At 40.1% G+C, this 17,599-nt stretch overlaps 1 protein-coding gene across 1 annotated transcript; it reads right to left on the bottom strand.

The window, feature by feature from the left end:
• Positions 1 to 2,006: 2,006 nt before the first annotated feature.
• Positions 2,007 to 3,573, bottom strand: ARL14 (ADP ribosylation factor like GTPase 14). Its single transcript, XM_058730380.1, has one exon. It carries the CDS (start codon positions 3,081 to 3,083, stop codon positions 2,505 to 2,507), a length of 579 nt encoding a protein of 192 aa, XP_058586363.1. The 5' UTR covers positions 3,084 to 3,573; the 3' UTR covers positions 2,007 to 2,504.
• Between the last annotated feature and the right edge of the window lie 14,026 nt (positions 3,574 to 17,599).

Genomic DNA, 17,599 nt, shown 5'->3' with positions numbered 1-17,599 from the left:
CCAAGAAGGCTCCGTGCTGTCAGCCCAGACCCTGACTTGGGACTCAGTCTCATGAACCGTGAGATCATGACCTGAGCTGACATTAAGAGTTGGACACTTAACCAGCTGAGCCACCCAGGTGCCCTATAGTTACTTTCTTTTTTTAAATGAGAATGCTTAAAATTTACTCTCTTAGCCAATTTCAAGTGTGCAATACGGTATTATTAACTATAGTCACCATGCTGTACATTAGATCCTCAGAACATATTTATCTTATAATTGAAAGTTTGTACCCCATTACCAACCTCCCCCCATATCCCCTTTCCCCCACCCCCAATCTCTGGCAACCACCAATCTACTTCCTGTTTCTATGTTTGGCTTTTTTAGATTCCACATGTAAGTGAAATAATGTAGCATTTGTCTTTCTCTGTCTGACTTATTTCACTTAACATGATGCCCTCCGGTTTCATCCATGTTGTCACAGATGTCAGGATTTCCTGTTTTTATGGCGTAAAAGATTTCATTGTGTATACATACCACATTTTCTTTATGCATTCATCCATTGATGGATGCTTAAGTTGTTTCCATGTTTTGACCATTGTGAACAATGTTGCAATTAAACATGGAAGTGCAGATATCTCTTCAAGGTAGTGATTTCATTTCCATTAGATATATACCCAGTAGTAGGATTGCTGGATCATATGGCAGTTTTAACCTAGCCTGGATTTATTTTTTTAAGATTTTATTTATTTATTTTTTTAAGTAGTCTCTGCACCCATCATAGGGTTCAAACTTACAACCCAGAGATCAAGAGTCACATGCTGCAGGGACTGAGCCAGCCAGGTGCTCTTAGCTTGGATCTGTTCTTAGTTGTGCACTGTAAGTTCATTGAAGACAGACACCATATGTTATTTACAAAACAATATGACAAGTAACACTACTGGCATTGAAGCTAAACAGATGAGTTTGAATCTTGGCTCTGCCACTCCTCAGTTAAAATACCGAGTAGTTTTTTTTTTGTGGTTTTACTGTTGTTACCTTGTTTAGTCTCAGTAATGTCACCTGTGAAATTGACATAATAATGCTGATTTATCTCCAGGCAGTTGTGAACATTAAATGAGGAGATGTATGCAAGTAATTACACAATACCTGGCACAGACAAGTATTCAACCAACAGTAACTATTATCATGTGTATGTCTACTTTATTATTTGAATCCCTACCTTGCAGCACTCCAGTCTTTGCTATAAAGATCATGGCTAAGGTGAAAAGGAAACCATGAGAGTAATTTAGGGTCTAGCACCCTTGGTTTACTGGACCTTTATATTTTCCTCTGTGACCTTAATATTTGAAACACCAGGGACTGCTGTTGGGGATTGAGGCTTTCTTCTAGCCCAAATGAACTTTTTAGAGGTGGGGCAGGAAGAAAAGTGTCATCTCTTAGGACCAGGACTTCCCTGGATGTTCTGAACCTCTCAGGGGAATTCCAATTCAATCTCTAGTTCCTTCTACCCTCCCCCACAGTGGCTCTGCAGGGTGTCCCAGTGATGGGAACTTCCAGTGAGTAACCTCCACCTTCATGGGTCCCCAGGAGTTGGGGACCTTCTTAAACACTGCCTCCTACATGAAGCACTTCCTGTTTTCCCAGGTCAGAAAGAGTCTCTCCTGTTATAGTACTTATTGACCTATTCTAGCTACTAGCTTTATGTTGTTTCCTCTTGTGTATTGCAAGGTCTCTGAGATTAAAGTCTGGCTCTGTTTCCTGTTTGATCAGTACAGTGAGCTGTACACATATTCCCAAGTAATAACTGTTACACTGAATTGTACCGAAGCCAGTCTTGGAGCTATAGGCTCGAGCTGAGCGATAAACCCAGGCCTTGTCCTAAACTAAGGTGCTAGCTTCCCTGATCCCCAGAGCCTTAAGATGTAAACTTCTCCCTGTGCTAGTGGGCAATTACCAGCCTGGAGTTCATTGTTTAACTCACTGTAGGAAGATCCTGGCAATAGATTTCAAGAGGTTGGTAGGAATTCAGGAAAACAAAACAAAACAAAACTTTATTTAGGGCATAGAGATTTACAAAATGTTAACATCAGACTTTTTCCTCTCCATAATTTAAAGTTCATGTTTTTACTCGCTATTCCATAGGAGCATGGTGGAGATTCAAGACTGTAACAACTGGAAACCATCTGAAAGAATTCTGAACCTATCAGCATTTTACTTAAACTTTGTTCTAGTAGTCATATAAAAATAATAAAACAATAATTTATTTGGTCCCAAACATGATTATTATGATTCATCCAACATGCACAAAATTATAAAATTTTCATTCTCAATTTATCATTAACCACAAAATTTACTAACGTGCCTGGCCAAAAATAATATTTGCTAAGTTGGTTAGCTGAATTTAGGTGAAATAACCTATCTTAGGAAAAGTTTGCTAACTCAGCAACTTGCTTTTCTCACTTGGCATTGAAAAAGAAAATTACCCTTTCAACTTCACCACTAACTCTTTCGTTGTTTGGACCTCAGTTCTGCTTGAAGAATGCCAGGGTGTCTCCTCTTGATTTCATGTGGCTTTTCACAAATCCGGTCAGTTTCCTGAACCCCTCCATCAGCCCGTCCCCACTGATGGCACAGCAGGGCTGCACATACCAGTTCCTGTCACTGCACAGCTTCTTCACTCTGAACATTCTAGTGATGTCCTCAGCAGACAGAGCTCCAGGCACATCTTGTTTGTTGGCTAATAGGACAATAGGCACATTTTTAATGTGCTCATTCTTCAAAATGTGCTTCAGCTCTCTCCTGGAGTCTTCCAGCCGCTGTTTGTCTGTACTATCCACAACATACATCAGCCCATCGGTGTTCTCACAGTAGTGCTCCCACACGGTTCTCATTTTCTCCTGTCCTCCAATATCCCAGACCGTGAGCGAAAGACTCTTTTCCAACTCGATCATCTCCACGTTGAAACCTATTGTTGGGATGGTCGTGATATCCTTAGCAAGCTTCAATTTGTAAAGGAGGGTAGACTTCCCAGCTGAGTCAAGTCCCAGAAGAAGAATCCGGGCTTGCTTGGTTTGTGGGTTTTTAGAACTCAGTAGACCCATCTTAGAGTTTTTTCCTCTCTTCAAAGACCTTTTTCTTTTGGCCAAGGACAGTGTTTATTCTCCAGGTCTCGCATGAAAATAATAGGAGGAAAGAAGATAGCAAATGCTTCATGTTATATTTTAAGACTGGGAATTTGTGTGCATTTATGTTGCAGCTTATCAACTTGACTATAGGCAAACAGAGTTTATTTGCAGTCCCAGCCAATCCTGAGGAATCTGGTGTGAGTAAGCAGCCAATGTTCTAGTCGCTTAAAGGAGAAATTCTTTGGGAGTGAGTAGGACATAGGAGGGGGTAGCAGGGTGTGATGCCACAGCTTGTTCTCTTCCAGATGTGGGAAGTTTAGAGGTAACCGAATGTTTATGGGAACATGGTTCAGTAGTAGAATAAAAACTTCCCAAGTGGTTTACAAGTGGTTTATAGAACTTCTCTAGTTACTTGAACATTTATCTTATCCTGGTTGTAAATGAGTAACCAGACTTCTGAAGTCATGAAGAAAGAGTTTATCTCATACTGCCCTAAGAATCTTTAGTACTTTCCCCTTGTCCAGATTACTCAGTAGGATACTTTAACCCACCCAAGATTATCTGAACCTTACTTCCATAATATACAGAAACACTTCTTTAATCGTCTAAAAAATTTATACTATTCACAAGACCAGATTTAGAGGGATGGGAGGGGGAGTTTGTAACACAAACACTTTTGAAATTAAGCAGTCTGATTACAGGTGGTAAATTGAATACATGTATTTATCTCCTTTCCTCAAGATTTCACCAAGATTATGGTGAAGGAATGAAAAGAACATATAAACCCATAACAAGGGCAGGAGAGTCCATCAGAGGGCAAGAGATTTCAACAAAATCCTGCAAGGTGGAATATAGATGGAAGATGAGTGAAGTTAACAAACAAAATTCAACTGAGTAAATTTAAGGATCTGATTGGCTTTATGAAGTGATTCATGAATTGGGCAGCAGCCACTCTACTAAGTAAAGGGGAGTTTCAAGGAGTTGTATGAAATGGAAGCTTTCTATGAAAAGGAGGATGGGGCAGAGGATGGGCAAAATGGGTTGAAGGGAGTAGGAGATACAGGCTTCCAGTTGTAGAATGAAGACGTCACAGGAATAAAAGACACAGCATAAGGAATACAGTCAATGATGTTATAATAGCACTGTGTGGTGACAGATGGTAGCCACACTTGTGAGCATAGCATAACATGTAGAGAAGTTGAATCACTATGTTGTACACCTGAAACTAATGTAACGTTGTGTATTAAATATATTTCAATTTAAAAAAATAAATTAAAAAAAGAAAGGAAGACAGGGCGAGAAAGTTATTAGCAAAAGAAAAGAAAGGATTGTTTCAGGCAGTCATCTTCACTTAGGGAGAAGGGCAGGGGACCTTTTTATGTTTATTAAAAAAATTTTTTTTTTTTAGTTAACATATAGTGTCATAATGATTTCTGGAATAGTATTTAGTGATTCATCACTTAGATATGACATCCAGTGCTCATCCCAACAAGTGCCCTCCTTAATGTCCCTTGCCCATTTAGCCCATCCTCACACCAAACACCCCATCAGCAACCCTGTTTGTTCTCTGTATTTAAGGGTCTCTTATGGTTTGCCTCCCTCTCTGTTTTTATCTTTTTTTTTTTTGCTTCCTTGCCCCTATGTTCATCTGTTTCATTTCTTAATTCCACATATGAGTGAAATAATATGATATCTGTCTTTCTCTGACTGACTTATTTCACTTAGCATAATACTAGTGCCATCCACATTGTTGCAGATGGCAAGATTACATTCTTTTTGATCACTGAGTAATATTCCATTGTATATGTCTACCACATCTTCTTTATCCATTCATCAGTTAATGGACATTTGGGCCCTTTCCATACTTTGGCTATTGTCGATAGTGCTGTTATAAACACTGGGATGCACGTGGCCCTTTGAATCAGCATTTTTGTATCCTTTGGATAAATACATAGTAGTGCAATTGCTGGGTCATATATAGTTCTAGTTTTAATTTTTTGAGGAACCTCCGTACTGTTTTCCAGCGTGACTGCATCAGTTTGCATTCCCACCAACAGTGCAAAAGGGTGGCAAGGAATCTTTTTAGATGGATTACCTCATTTTCCTTTGGGGGATGGAAAGAGCCCATGTGACAGATTATCTCATTGGTGCTGTTCAGAAAATTTCTGATTGGCAGGTGAAGACCTATTTCTGGGGGGAGGTTGAAACTGCAGTCAGGTTAGGAATTAAGCCCCAGTTTGGTGACTTAGCCTGTCCCAAATGATTCCAATTTGAGCCTGTGGTTTTCTTTCTAACAGTGGTAATTGATACAGCAGGATAAAGGTGAAGCTCGGAGTGCTCATACACAAGATACAGAGGGAACAGATGAAATAAGGGACTAAAAACATAGGGGGTGGGTAAATAAAAATCTGAATAAAGACCAGGAAAAAAAACCACATGTACATGCACCTCTGCTGCTGACCATTCAGCAATAAGATGTCATTCTAGACCAAAAACAAAAAAATTTTAAAGAAATTGAATGGTGTTGGGGGGCCTGGGTTACTCCAGTTAAGCATCCAACTCTTGGTTTTGGCTCAGGTCATGATCTCATGTTTCAAGACTCCAAGCCCCGCATCAGGCTCCATGCTAACAGTGCAGAGCCTACTTGGGATTCTCTCCCTCTCTCTCTGCCCTCCCTTGTTCATGATCTCTCTCTCCCTCTCAAAATAAATAACCTTTAAATTAAAGAAAATGTTTTAAAGAAATTGAATGGTGTCAGAAAAAAGACCTCCAAGTTTTCACAGTTGGGAGTTTCCACATCATAATGCCTAACTCAATATTTAATTAACCTATAGTCAACCTGACAGTTGGCAAACATTGTTCATGTACACAAAATCCCCAATCAGCTTTTCAGTGCACAGAGGTTCTCATACTTAATAAATGGCATGCCTGGTTTCATTGATCTGTTCTACTGGGGGTTTTTTTTTGGTTTTGATAGCATTAATTTCTGCTCTCATCTTTATTATTTCCTGTCTTCTGCTGGTTTGGGGTTTTATTTGCTGTTCATTTTCCAGCTCTTCAAGGTGTAAGGTTAGGTTGTGTATCTGAGACCTTTTTTCCTTCTTTAGAAAGGCCCGGATTGCTATATACATCCCTCTTATGACCACCTTTGCTGTGTCCCAGAGGTTTTGGCTGTGGTGTTAGCATTTTCATTGGCTTCCATGTACTTTTTACTGTCCTCTTTGACTTACTTCTTGGTTAGCCCATTCATTCTTTAGTAGGATGGTCTTAGGTCTCCAAGTATTTGTTACCTTTCCAAATTTTTTCTTGTGGTTGATTTCTAGTTTCATAATGTTGTGGTCTGAAAATATGCATGGTATGATCTCGATCTTTTTGTACTTGTTGAGGGCTGATTTGTGCCCCTGTATGTGGTCTATTCTGGAGAATGTTCCATGTGCACTTGAGAAGAATATGTATGCTGCTGCTTTAGGATGAAATGTTCTGAATATATCTGTTAAGTCCATCTGGTCCAGTGTGTCATTTAAAGCCGTTGTTTCTTTGTTGATTTTCTGTTTAGATGATCTGCCCATTGCTGTGAGTGGGGTGTTAAAGTCCCCCACCATTATGGTATTATTATCAAGGAGTTTCTTTATGTTTGCGATTAACTGATTTATATATTTGGGTGCTTTCACATTTGGAGCATGAATGTTTACAATTGTTAGGTCTTCTTGGTGGATAGACCCCTTGATTATGATATAATTCCCTTTTCATCTCTTGATACAGTCTTTATTTTAAAGTCTAGATTGTCTGATATAAGTATGGCTACTCTGGCTTTCTTTTGGTGACCATTAGCATGATAGATGGTTCTCCATCCCCTTCCTTTCAATCTGAAGGTGTCTTTAGGTCTAAAGTGGGTCTCTTGTAAACAGTATATAGATGGATCTTGTTTTCTTTTTTTTTTTAACGATTATTTATTTTTGAGACAGAGAGAGACAGAGCATGAACGGGGGAGGGTCAGAGAGAGGGAGACACAGAATCGGAAGCAGGCTCCAGGCTCTGAGCCATCAACCCAGAGCCTGACGCAGGGCTCGAACTCACGGACCGCGAGATCGTGACCTGAGCTGAAGTCGGACGCTTAACCGACTGAGCCACCCAGGCGCCCCGGATCTTGTTTTCTTATCCATTCTGTTACCCTGTGTCTTTTGATTGGAGCATTTAGTTCATTGACATTTAGAGTGAGTACTGAAAGATATGAATTTATTACCATTATGTTGCCTGTTGGAGTTTCTGGTGAAGTTCTCTGGTCCTTTCTGGTCTTTGTTGCTTTTGGTCTTTTTTTTCCCCCTGTTTTCTCCCCTCAGAGAGTCCCCCTTAAAATTTCTTGCAGGGCTGGTTTAGTGATCATGAACTCCTTTAATTTTTGTTTGTCTGGGAAACTTTTAATCTCTCCTATTTTGAATTACAGCCTTGCTGGATAAAGAATTCTTGGCTGTGGGGTGCCTGGGTGGCTCAGTCAGTTAAGCATCCGACTTTGGCTCAGGTCATGATCTTGTGTTTTGTGGGTTCGAGTCCCATGTCAGGCTCTGTGCTGACAGCTTGGAGACTGGAACCTGCTTTGGATTCTGTGTCTCCTTCTCTCTCTGCCCCTCCCCCACTTGTGTTCTGTCTCTCTTTGTCTATCAAAAATAAATAAATGTAAAAAAAATTTTTTTTAATTAAAAAAAAAAAGAATTCTTGGATGCATATTTTTCCAATTCAGCACATTGAATATATCCTGCCACTCCTTTCTGGACTGTAAAGTTTCTGTGGATAGGTCTGCTGCAAACCTGATCTGTCTTGCCTTGTAAGTTAAGGACTTTTTTCCCCTTGCTGCTTTCGTTTTTTGTTTTTGTTTTTTTTTTTTAACGTTTATTTTATTTTTGAGACCGGGAGAGACAGAGCATGAACAGGGGAGGGTCAGAGAGAGAGGGAGACACAGAATCTAAAACAGGCTCCAGGCTCTGAGCTGTTAGCACAGAGCCCGATGTGGGGCTCAAACTCACGGACCGCGAGATCATAATCTGAGCCGAAGTCGGATGCTTAACTGACTGAGCCACCCAGGCGCCCCTCCCCTTGCTGCTTTCATGATTCTTTCCTTGACTAAGTATTTTGCGAATTTGACTATGATGTGCCTTGTTGATGGTTGGTTTTTTTTAATCTAATGGGAGTCCTCTGTGCTTCCTGGATTTTGATGTCTGTGTCTTTCCCCAGGTTAGGAAAGTTTTCCACTATGATTTGCTCACGTAACCCTTCTACCCCTTTTTCTCTCTCTCTTCATCTTCTGGGACCCCTATGATTCTGATGTTGTTCCTTTTTAGTGAGTCACTGATTTCTCTAATTCTTAAATTGTGCTCTTTTGCCTTGTTTCCCTCTTTTTTTCTGCTTCATTATTCTCCATAAGTTTGTCCTCTATATCGCTGATTTGCTGTTCTGCTTCATACATGGAATCCATTCGAGATTGCTGTGGCATCCATTCGAGATTGCAGCTCAGTTTTAGCATTTTTTATTTCATCCTGATTAGATTTTACTTCTTTTATCTCCACAGAAAGGGATTCTAATCCATTTTCAACCCCAGCTAGTATTCTTATTATCATGATTCTAAATTCTGGCTTAAACATCTTGCTTGTATCTGTGTTGATTAAGTCCCTGGTTGTCATTTCTTCCCATTCTTTTTTGGGATGATTTATTTCATTTGGTCATTTTGAAGGAAGAAAAGGAATTAATAAGGTAAAAAAATTAAAGTTAAAAAATTAAAAACAACACACACACACACACACACACACACACACACAAATCAAGCAAATGATGCTAGATCCTAAGTGTGTTTTGGTCTGATTGTTGAAAGGAGCTTGACAGATTAGAGGAAAAAGGGAAAGATACTAAATGAAAAAAAAAAAGGAAAACATTTGAAAATTTGAAAAAACGAATACAGTGAAATAGAATAAAATGAAATGATGGAAGTAAAATAGAATTTGAAAAATTCACAAGAAAATAAAAAATATAGAAAAAAATTAAAGAGAAACATTTTTAATAAAAATGGAAAATGAAAATAAATTTTTTCTCTTTCTGTATTCAAGGATAAGAAAAGAAAAAGAAAAAAATTTGAATAGATGGATCAGTGAACAGACTGAAATACGATTGAAGTTACATAGGTTTCCCCTAGGAGTCAAACTATGAAGGCCTTTATAGTCTGTAAACTAAGCAGGCGGAGAGACTTGTGTTTGTCAAGAGCACTGTTGGCCCACTTGGGCAGGGTTTAGTGTAGTAGCTCTGTTCTCCACTAGATGGTGCTGTTTAGCTTACTGGGGTGGATTGTTGTGGAGCATGCAGGTGTGTATGCACATGCGTGGGAGGGGTGAAAATGGTGTCACCCAACTACCCAGCCTCTAGTATTGGAACTCTGTTCTCCCTGATCAGCAATGGCACACCCCTCCTTTGTCTCTGGCTTCCATCTACTTCTTGCTTTTACACTGTCTGTGACCAAGCCGTCAGGTTGCCAGGCAGCACCTCCCTCCTGAGTTATATCTCAGATGCAGCTGTGTTTCCCAACCCCTCAGTTCTGAGGGACTGCTGCTTTGACCTGTTCTGACTCTCTGGGGGAGGGTTTCACTGAGCAATGGCCAGATGCCTGCCTGCCCCCAGGAATGTTCATAGGACTGCGCTGCTGCTGATGCCTGGAGACTGTGGCTGGGTGCCAGCCCGCCCCAGAAAAAGTTATGCAATCATGTAGCAGCAGCAGGTTTCAGGGATTATGGTAAATCACAACACACATCTGGCACCAGGCTTCCCCCTTAACAACCTTGTTCCACACCAGCAAATGTGGTTGTTCTCCAGGATCTGCTGGGACCTTTGCCTGTGGGGTGGCCACACAGCCTCTACCAAATGTCCTCCCAGAAGAGGAAACTTCTCCCCACCGTGTGGCCCAAGGACCTTTTTTTCTGCTCCTGGGGATTCACCCTTCCCACCAGAGCGCTGCCACGTATCAAGCTGTGGAGTTTCAGACTCTGCTCTCCCCCTGTTTGTAGGGTCTTAATGGAATTTAAACCCTCTCCTTTCTCCCTTTTTTTGTTTAGTCTCTTGCGTACTCTTTCTTTTCTCTCCAGCTGCATTTGGGTGTGTATGGGGGGGTGCTTTCCCTGAACTCCCCCCCATCTCCATCCTCTCTCCACAAGCAAAAACAGCTCCCTGCCCTCTGTGGCTTCTCTCTTCCCCAGTTCACCTCTCTGCACTGCATACCTGCTGAGGTCTGTGGTTCAGGTTGTGCAGATTGTTGTGTTAATTCTGAAATCAGTTTTCTAGGTGTGCAGAATGGTTTAGCATTAATCTGTCTGTATTTCAGGGACAAGAGATGCAAAAAAACCTTTCATACTGTTCCGCCATCTTGGCCCCTCCTCCTCAAGTTGATTTTTAAAAGAGCTTAAAAAGGCATATGATATACAGGTTTTATTTTTATTAAAACTAATATTTTGTTTATTTTTTTAAATATATTTATTTTTGAGAGAGAGATTGCAAAAACAGGGGAAGGGCAGAGAGAGGGAGACACAGAATCTGAAGCAGGCTCCAGATTCTAAACTGTCAGCACAGAGCCCAATGCAGGGCTTGAACTCAAAAACTCACAAAGAGATCATGACCTGAGCTGAGGTTATACGCTTAACCAACTGAGCCACTGAGGCACCCCTAAAATTTTATTTTTCAGAAAAATTAAGTATACTCTTCTGGATGTAGAAAGAACATTTGTGAAGAAATTATCTTTATTCTTTTCAATTTTTTATTTAAATTCCAGTTAGCATACAGTGCAATATTGGTTTCAGAAGTAGAATTCAATGATTTATCACTTACACACACTGTCCAGTGCTCAAGTGGTCATCACAAGTGCCCTCCTTAATACCTATCATCCATATAGCTCATCCCCCTATTCATCTCCCTCTATCAGCCCTCAGTTTGTTCTCTATCTTTAGGAGTCTCTTATGGTTCGTTTCCCTGTCTCTTCACGCACCCCCCCCCCTCCATATGATCTTCTGTTTTGTTTCTTAAATTCCACATATGAGTGAAATCTTATGGTATTTGTCTTTCTCTAACTTATTTCACATAGTATTATACACTCTAGGTCCATCCATGTCCTAGCAAATGGCAAGATTTCTTTCTTTTTGGTGGCCAAGTAGTATTCCATTGTATATATATATACTACATCTTCTTTATTCATCAGCCTATGGACACTTGGGCTCTTTTTACAGTTTGGCTATTGACAATTCTGCAATAAACATCGGGGTGCATGTACCCCTTCTATCTGTATTTTTTATCCTTTGATAGTGCAATTGCTGGATTGTAGGTTAGTTCTATTTTTAGTTTCTTGAGGAACTTCCATACTGTTCTCTGGATTGGCTGCACCAATTTGCATTTGCACCAACAGTGTAAGAGTATTCCCCTTTCTCCATATCCTCACTAAAAGCAGTTGTTTCTTGTGTTGTTAATTTTAGCCATTCTGACAGGTATGAGGTGGTATCTCATTGTAAATTTGATTTTTATTTCCCTGATGGTGACTGATGTTGAACAACTTTGCATGTGCCTGTTTCCATGTGTATGTCTTCTTTGGAAAAATGTCTATTCATGTCTGTACCCATTTTTAAAAAATGTTTATTCTTTTTTTTTTTTTTTTTGAGAGAGAGAGAGATCCCAGGCTCTGAGCTGTCAGCACAGAGCCTGATGTGGGGCTTGAGCCCATGAACCATGAGATCATGACCTGAGCCAAAGTTGAAAACAACCAATGCTTAACCGACTGAGCCACCTAGGCATCCCTACCCATTTTTTAACTGGATTATTTGTTTTTGGGGTGTTCAGTTTTATAAGGTCTTTCTATATTTTGGATACTAACCCTTTATCAGCTATGTCATTTGCAAATATCTTCACCCATTCTGTAGGTTGTCTTTTAGTTTTGTTGACTGTTTCCTTCACTGTGCAGAAGATTTTTATTTTGATGAGGTCCCACTAGTTTATTTTTGCTTTTATTTACCTTGCCTCAGGAGACATACGTAGTAAGAAGTTGCTACAGCCAAGGTCAAAGAGGTTACTGCTGGTGTTCTCCTCTAGGATTTTGATGTTTCCTGTCTCACATTAGGTCTTTCATTCACTTTGAATTTATTTTTGTGTATGGTGTAAGAAAGTGGTCCAGTTTCATTCTTCTGCCTGTTGCTGTCCAGTTTTCCCAGCACCATTTATTAAAGAGGCTTTTTTCCATTGGATATTCTTTTCTGCTTTGCCAAAGATTAGTTGACCATATATTTCTGGGTCTATTTATGGGTTTTCTATTCTGTTCCATTCATCTATGTGTCTGTTTTTGTACCAGTACCATACTCTCTTGGTGACTACAGCTTTGTAATATAGCTTGAAATCTGGAATCATGATGCCTCCAGCTTTGCTTTGCTTTGTCAAGACTGCTTTGGCCATTTGGGGTCTTTGGTTCCGTACAAATTTTAGAATTGTTTGTTGCAGCTCTGTGAAAACTTCTGGTGTTATTTTGATAGGGATTGCATTAAATGTGTAGATTGCTTTGCATAGTATAGACATTTTAACAGCATTTCTTCTTCCAATCCATGAGCATGAAATGTTTTTCCATTTCTTTTTGTCCTCTTCAATTCTTTCATTAGTGTTCTATAGTTTTCAGAGTACACATCTTTTACCTCTTTGATTAGGTTTGTTCCTAGGTGTCTTAAGGTTTTTGTGCAGTTATAAATAGGATTGATTCCTTGATTTCTCTTTCTGCTGCTTCATTCTTTGTGTATAGAAATGCAACAGATTTTTGCATGTTGATTTCATATCCTGTGACTTTGCTGAATTCATGTATTAGTTATAGCAATTTTTGTTGGAGTCTTTTGGATTTTCTACATAAAGTATCATGTCACCTGTAAATAGTGAAAGTTTGACTTCTTCCTTGCCCATTTGGATGCCTTTGATATCTTTTTGTTGTCTGATTGCTAAAGCTAGAACTTCCAGTACTATATTAAATAACATTGATGAGAGCAGACATCCCTGTCATGTTCCTGACCATAGAGGAAAACCTCTGTTTTTTCCCATTGGACGATATTATCTGTGGGTCTTTGGTATATGGCCTTTATGATGTTGAGGTATGTTCCATCTATACTTAATCTGTTGAGAGTTTTTATCAAGTAACACACTGATTGATTCGTGAGTATTGAACCACCCCTGCAGCCCAGGAATAAATCCCACCTGATCGTGGTGAATGATTCTTTTAATGTACTGTTGGATTCGAGTTGATAGTATCTTGTTGAGAACTTTTGCATCCATCTTCGTGAGGGATGTTGGCCAGTAATTCTCCTTTTTAGTGGGGTCTTTGTCTGGTTTTGAAATCAAAGTAATGCTGGCCTCATAGAATTAATTTGGGAGTTTTCTTTCCATCTCTATTTTTTGGAACAATTTGAGAAGAATAGATATTAACTCTTCTTAAATGTCTGGTAGAATTCCCCTGAGAAGCCATCTGGCCCTGGACTTTTGTTTGTTGGGGGATTTTTTTTTACATCTATTTATTTATTTGGGGGATGGGGAGAGAATGAACAGGTGAGGGGCAGAGAGAGAGGGAGAGAGAAAATCCCAAGCAAGCTCCACACTGTCAGCGCAGAGCCCAACATGGGGCTCAATCTCATGAACCATGATATTATGACCTGAGCCAAAATTGAGAGTTGGAGGCTTAACCAGCTGAGCCAGCAGGTGCCCCAACTTGGCAGATTCTTTTATTACTGATTCAGTTTCTTTGTTAGTTATGGGTATGTTCAAATTTTCTATTTCTTCCTGTTTCAGTTTTTGTAGTTTGTGTGTTTCTATAAATTTGTCCATTTAGTACAGATTGCCCAGTTTGTTGGCGTATAATTGTTCATAGAAGTTTCTGTGGTGTTAGTTGTGATCTCTTCTCTTTCATCTGTGATTAGATTTATTTTGGTCCTTTCTCTTTTCTTTTTGATAAGTCTGGCTAGGGCTTTATCAATTTTATTAATTCTTTCAAAGAACCAGCTCTTAATTTTGTTGTTCCGTTCTACTAGTTTTTTGTTGTTGTTGTTTCTATATCATTTATTTTTGCTTTAATCTTTATTATTTCCCTTCTGCTGACTTTAGCCTTTATTTGCTGATCCTCTTCTAGCTCCTTTAGACAAAAAGGTAGGTTGTGTATTTGAGACTTTTCTTGCTTCTTTTTTTTTTAATGTTTATTTATTTTTGAAGGAAAGAGAGACAGAGCATGAGCAGGGCTGTGGCGGGGGTGGGGGGTGGAGGGGGAGGGCGGCAGAGAGAGAGGGAGACACAGAATCCGAAGCAGACTCCAGGCTCTGAGCTGTCAGCGCAGAGCCTAATGTGGGGCTCGAACTCATAAACTGCGAGACCATGACCTGAGCCGAAGTTGGTTGCCTAACCAACTGAGCCACCCAGGCACCCCAGAGACTTTTCTTGCTTCTTGATGTAGAACTGTATAGCAATATACTTCCCTCTTAGGACTGCTTTTTGCTGCATTCCTAAGGTTTTGGACTGTCGTGTTTTCATTTTAATTTGCTTCCAAGTACATTTTTGTTTCTTCTTTTATTTCCTGGCTAACCAATTCATTCTTTAGTAGAATGTTCTGTAACCTCCATGGATTTGTGGTGTTTCCAAAATTTTTTCTTGTGCTTGACTTCAAGTTTCATAGTCCTGTGGTTAGAAAAGATGCATGGTATGATCTCAGTCTTTTTGTACTTGTTGAGGGCTGATTTGTGACCCAGTATGTGATCTATTCTGGAGAATGTTCCATGTGCACCCAAAAAGAACGTGTATTCTGCTGCTTTAGGATGAAATGTTCTGAATATATCTGTTAAGTCCATTCAGTTCAGTGTGTCACTCAAAACCATTGTTCCTTGTTGATTTTTTTGCTTAGATGCTCTGTACATTGCTGCAAGTGGAGTGTTACAGTTCCTACTATTATTACATTATTATCAATGAGTTTGCTTTTGTTTGTTATTAATTGATTTATATATGTGGGTACCCCCAAGTTGGGGGAATAAATATTTACAATAGTTAGATCTTCTTCATGGATAGATCCCTTAATTTATGATGTAATGCCCTTCTTCATCTTTTGCTATAGGCTTTGGTTTAAAATCTAGTTTGTCTGATGTAACTATGGTTACTCCAGCTTTCTTCTGATGTCCATCAGCATGATAGATGGTTGTCCATTCCTTCACTTTCAACCTGCAGGTGTCCATTTACAGTGCTCATTTACATTGAGAGTGATATTGATAGACATGAACCTAGTACCTTTGCGTTACCTGTGAAGTTGGTATTTCTGGTGCTATTCTCTGTTCTTTTCTAGTCTTTCTTGCTTCTGGTATTTCTTTCCCACTCAAAGAGTCACCTTTAATATTTCTTGTGGGGCTGGTTTAGTGGTCCTTTAGGTTTTGTTTGTCTGGGAAACTGTTTATGTCTCCTATTCTGAATGACAGCCTTGCTAGATAAAGTATTCTTGGCCGCAGATTTTCCCCATCCAACACGTTGAATATATCATGCCACTGTCTTCTGGCCTGCCAAGTTTCTGTGGACAGATCTGCTATGAACCTGCTCTGTCTTCCCTTGTAGGTGAAGGCCTTTTTTCCCCCTTGCTGCTTTCAGGATTCTTTCCTTGTCTATGTATTTTGTAAATTTGGCTATGATATGTCTTGGTGATGGCTGGCTTTTGTTGAATTCAATGGGAGTACTCTGTGCTTCTTGGATTTTGAGGTCTGCTTCCTTCCTCAGATTTGAGAAGTTTTAAGCTATAATTTGCTCAAATAAACCTTCTGCCCTTTCACTCTGTCTTCATCTTTTGGGATGCCTGTGATATGAATGTTATTACACTTTAAGGAGTTGCTGAGTTCCCTAAGTCTACATTTGTGATTGAATACCTTTCCTTCCCTCTTCTTTTCAGCTTCATTATTTTCCATAATTTTATCTTCTGTACCACTGATTCATTCCTCTACTTTGTCCATCCTCATTGTCATGACAACCATTTGGGTTTGCATCTTGGTTATAGCATTTTTTTTTTTAAATTTTTTTTCAACGTTTTTTATTTATTTTTGGGACAGAGAGAGACAGAGCATGAACGGGGGAGGGGCAGAGAGAGAGGGAGACACAGAATCGGAAACAGGCTCCAGGCTCCGAGCCATCAGCCCAGAGCCTGACGCGGGGCTCGAACTCACGGACCGCGAGATCGTGACCTGGCTGAAGTCGGACGCTTAACCGACTGCGCCACCCAGGCGCCCCAACATTTTTAATTTCAGCATTAGATTTTAGTTCTTTATCTCTGCAGTAAATGATTCTCTAGTATCTTCTGTGCTTTTCTCAAGCCCAATTAGTAAACTTATAATTGTTTTAAATTCTAGTTCAGATACCTTACTTATATCTGTATTGATTAAATCTCTGGCCATTATTTTTTCTTTCTGTTCTTTTTTTTGGGGTGAATTCCTCCTTGTCATTTTGTCCAAAAAAAGTTAGATCCTAGGTGTGTCTTGGTCTGCCTGTTAAAAGAAGCCAGATCCAAAAAATAAAAATAAATATATATGAATAAAAATAAATCAAATTAAATTAAAACTTAAAAAATTAGAAATAAAAATAAAAAGGAAGCTAGATCCTGTTTCCCCTAGAGCTGAAGGTTTGTAGCACTCAATGATCAGTAGACTTGGTGTGTGCAAGGGGTTTGTACTAGTCTTCTGTGAGAGGGGCCTGTTGTGCTGACTCTTAGGTGGACTTTCCCTAGTAGAGATGCACCTGTAGGGTGCAGCAGGGTGGGATTTTGTGTAAGCACCTCCAGTTCCCACTTGTTGGTGCTCTTTAACTCACTGGAGTAGATCAGTGCTGATAGGTGCAGAGCAAAATGGTGTTGCCCTGGTCTCTCGTCCCCAGAGTGGAGAGCTCATGCCTGCCACTCTTCAGCAAGCCCTCATGGAAGAGCAAACAATCACCCCTCTTATGTTCCTGCCTTCACCCTCTCTGTGTCTAAGCAGTCACCCTGCCAGGCAGCACAGTACTCCTGTGTTTTTATCTCAGACACATGCCTGGGTTTCTAAACTGCAAATTTTAGGGATTCCTGCCGTGTGAATGCATACTAATTCTCTGGGGGAGGGTCTCACTGTGCTTTTGCCCTTTGCTGGCCCACCCCAGAAAAGCATTCACCGGACTGTGCAGCAGTTCAGAGTTTATGGCAAAACACAACAGATAGCTGGCACCAAGGCTTACTTTCCTCAGCCAGCATCTCCACTCCTACACCTGGGAACAGTGGAGTACGTTGGTGCCACCAGTTCTGTCCCTGGAGAGGTCTTGCCACCACTCCAAAATACATTCCAAGCAGCGTAACCATTTCTCCTGGTGTGACTCAGGGGACCCTCAGACCATGCTGCCTACTCCCGGGTCTCCATCCTCCTTCTCTATAGGAGCACTTCTAAGCCAGCCAGGCACAACTCCAGTGATGG

The sequence above is a fragment of the Neofelis nebulosa genome, chromosome 5 (assembly GCF_028018385.1).
Source record: "Neofelis nebulosa isolate mNeoNeb1 chromosome 5, mNeoNeb1.pri, whole genome shotgun sequence".
In the NCBI taxonomy this organism is placed as follows: Eukaryota; Metazoa; Chordata; class Mammalia; order Carnivora; family Felidae; genus Neofelis; species Neofelis nebulosa.
This window is presented reverse-complemented; position numbering and strand designations above follow the sequence as displayed.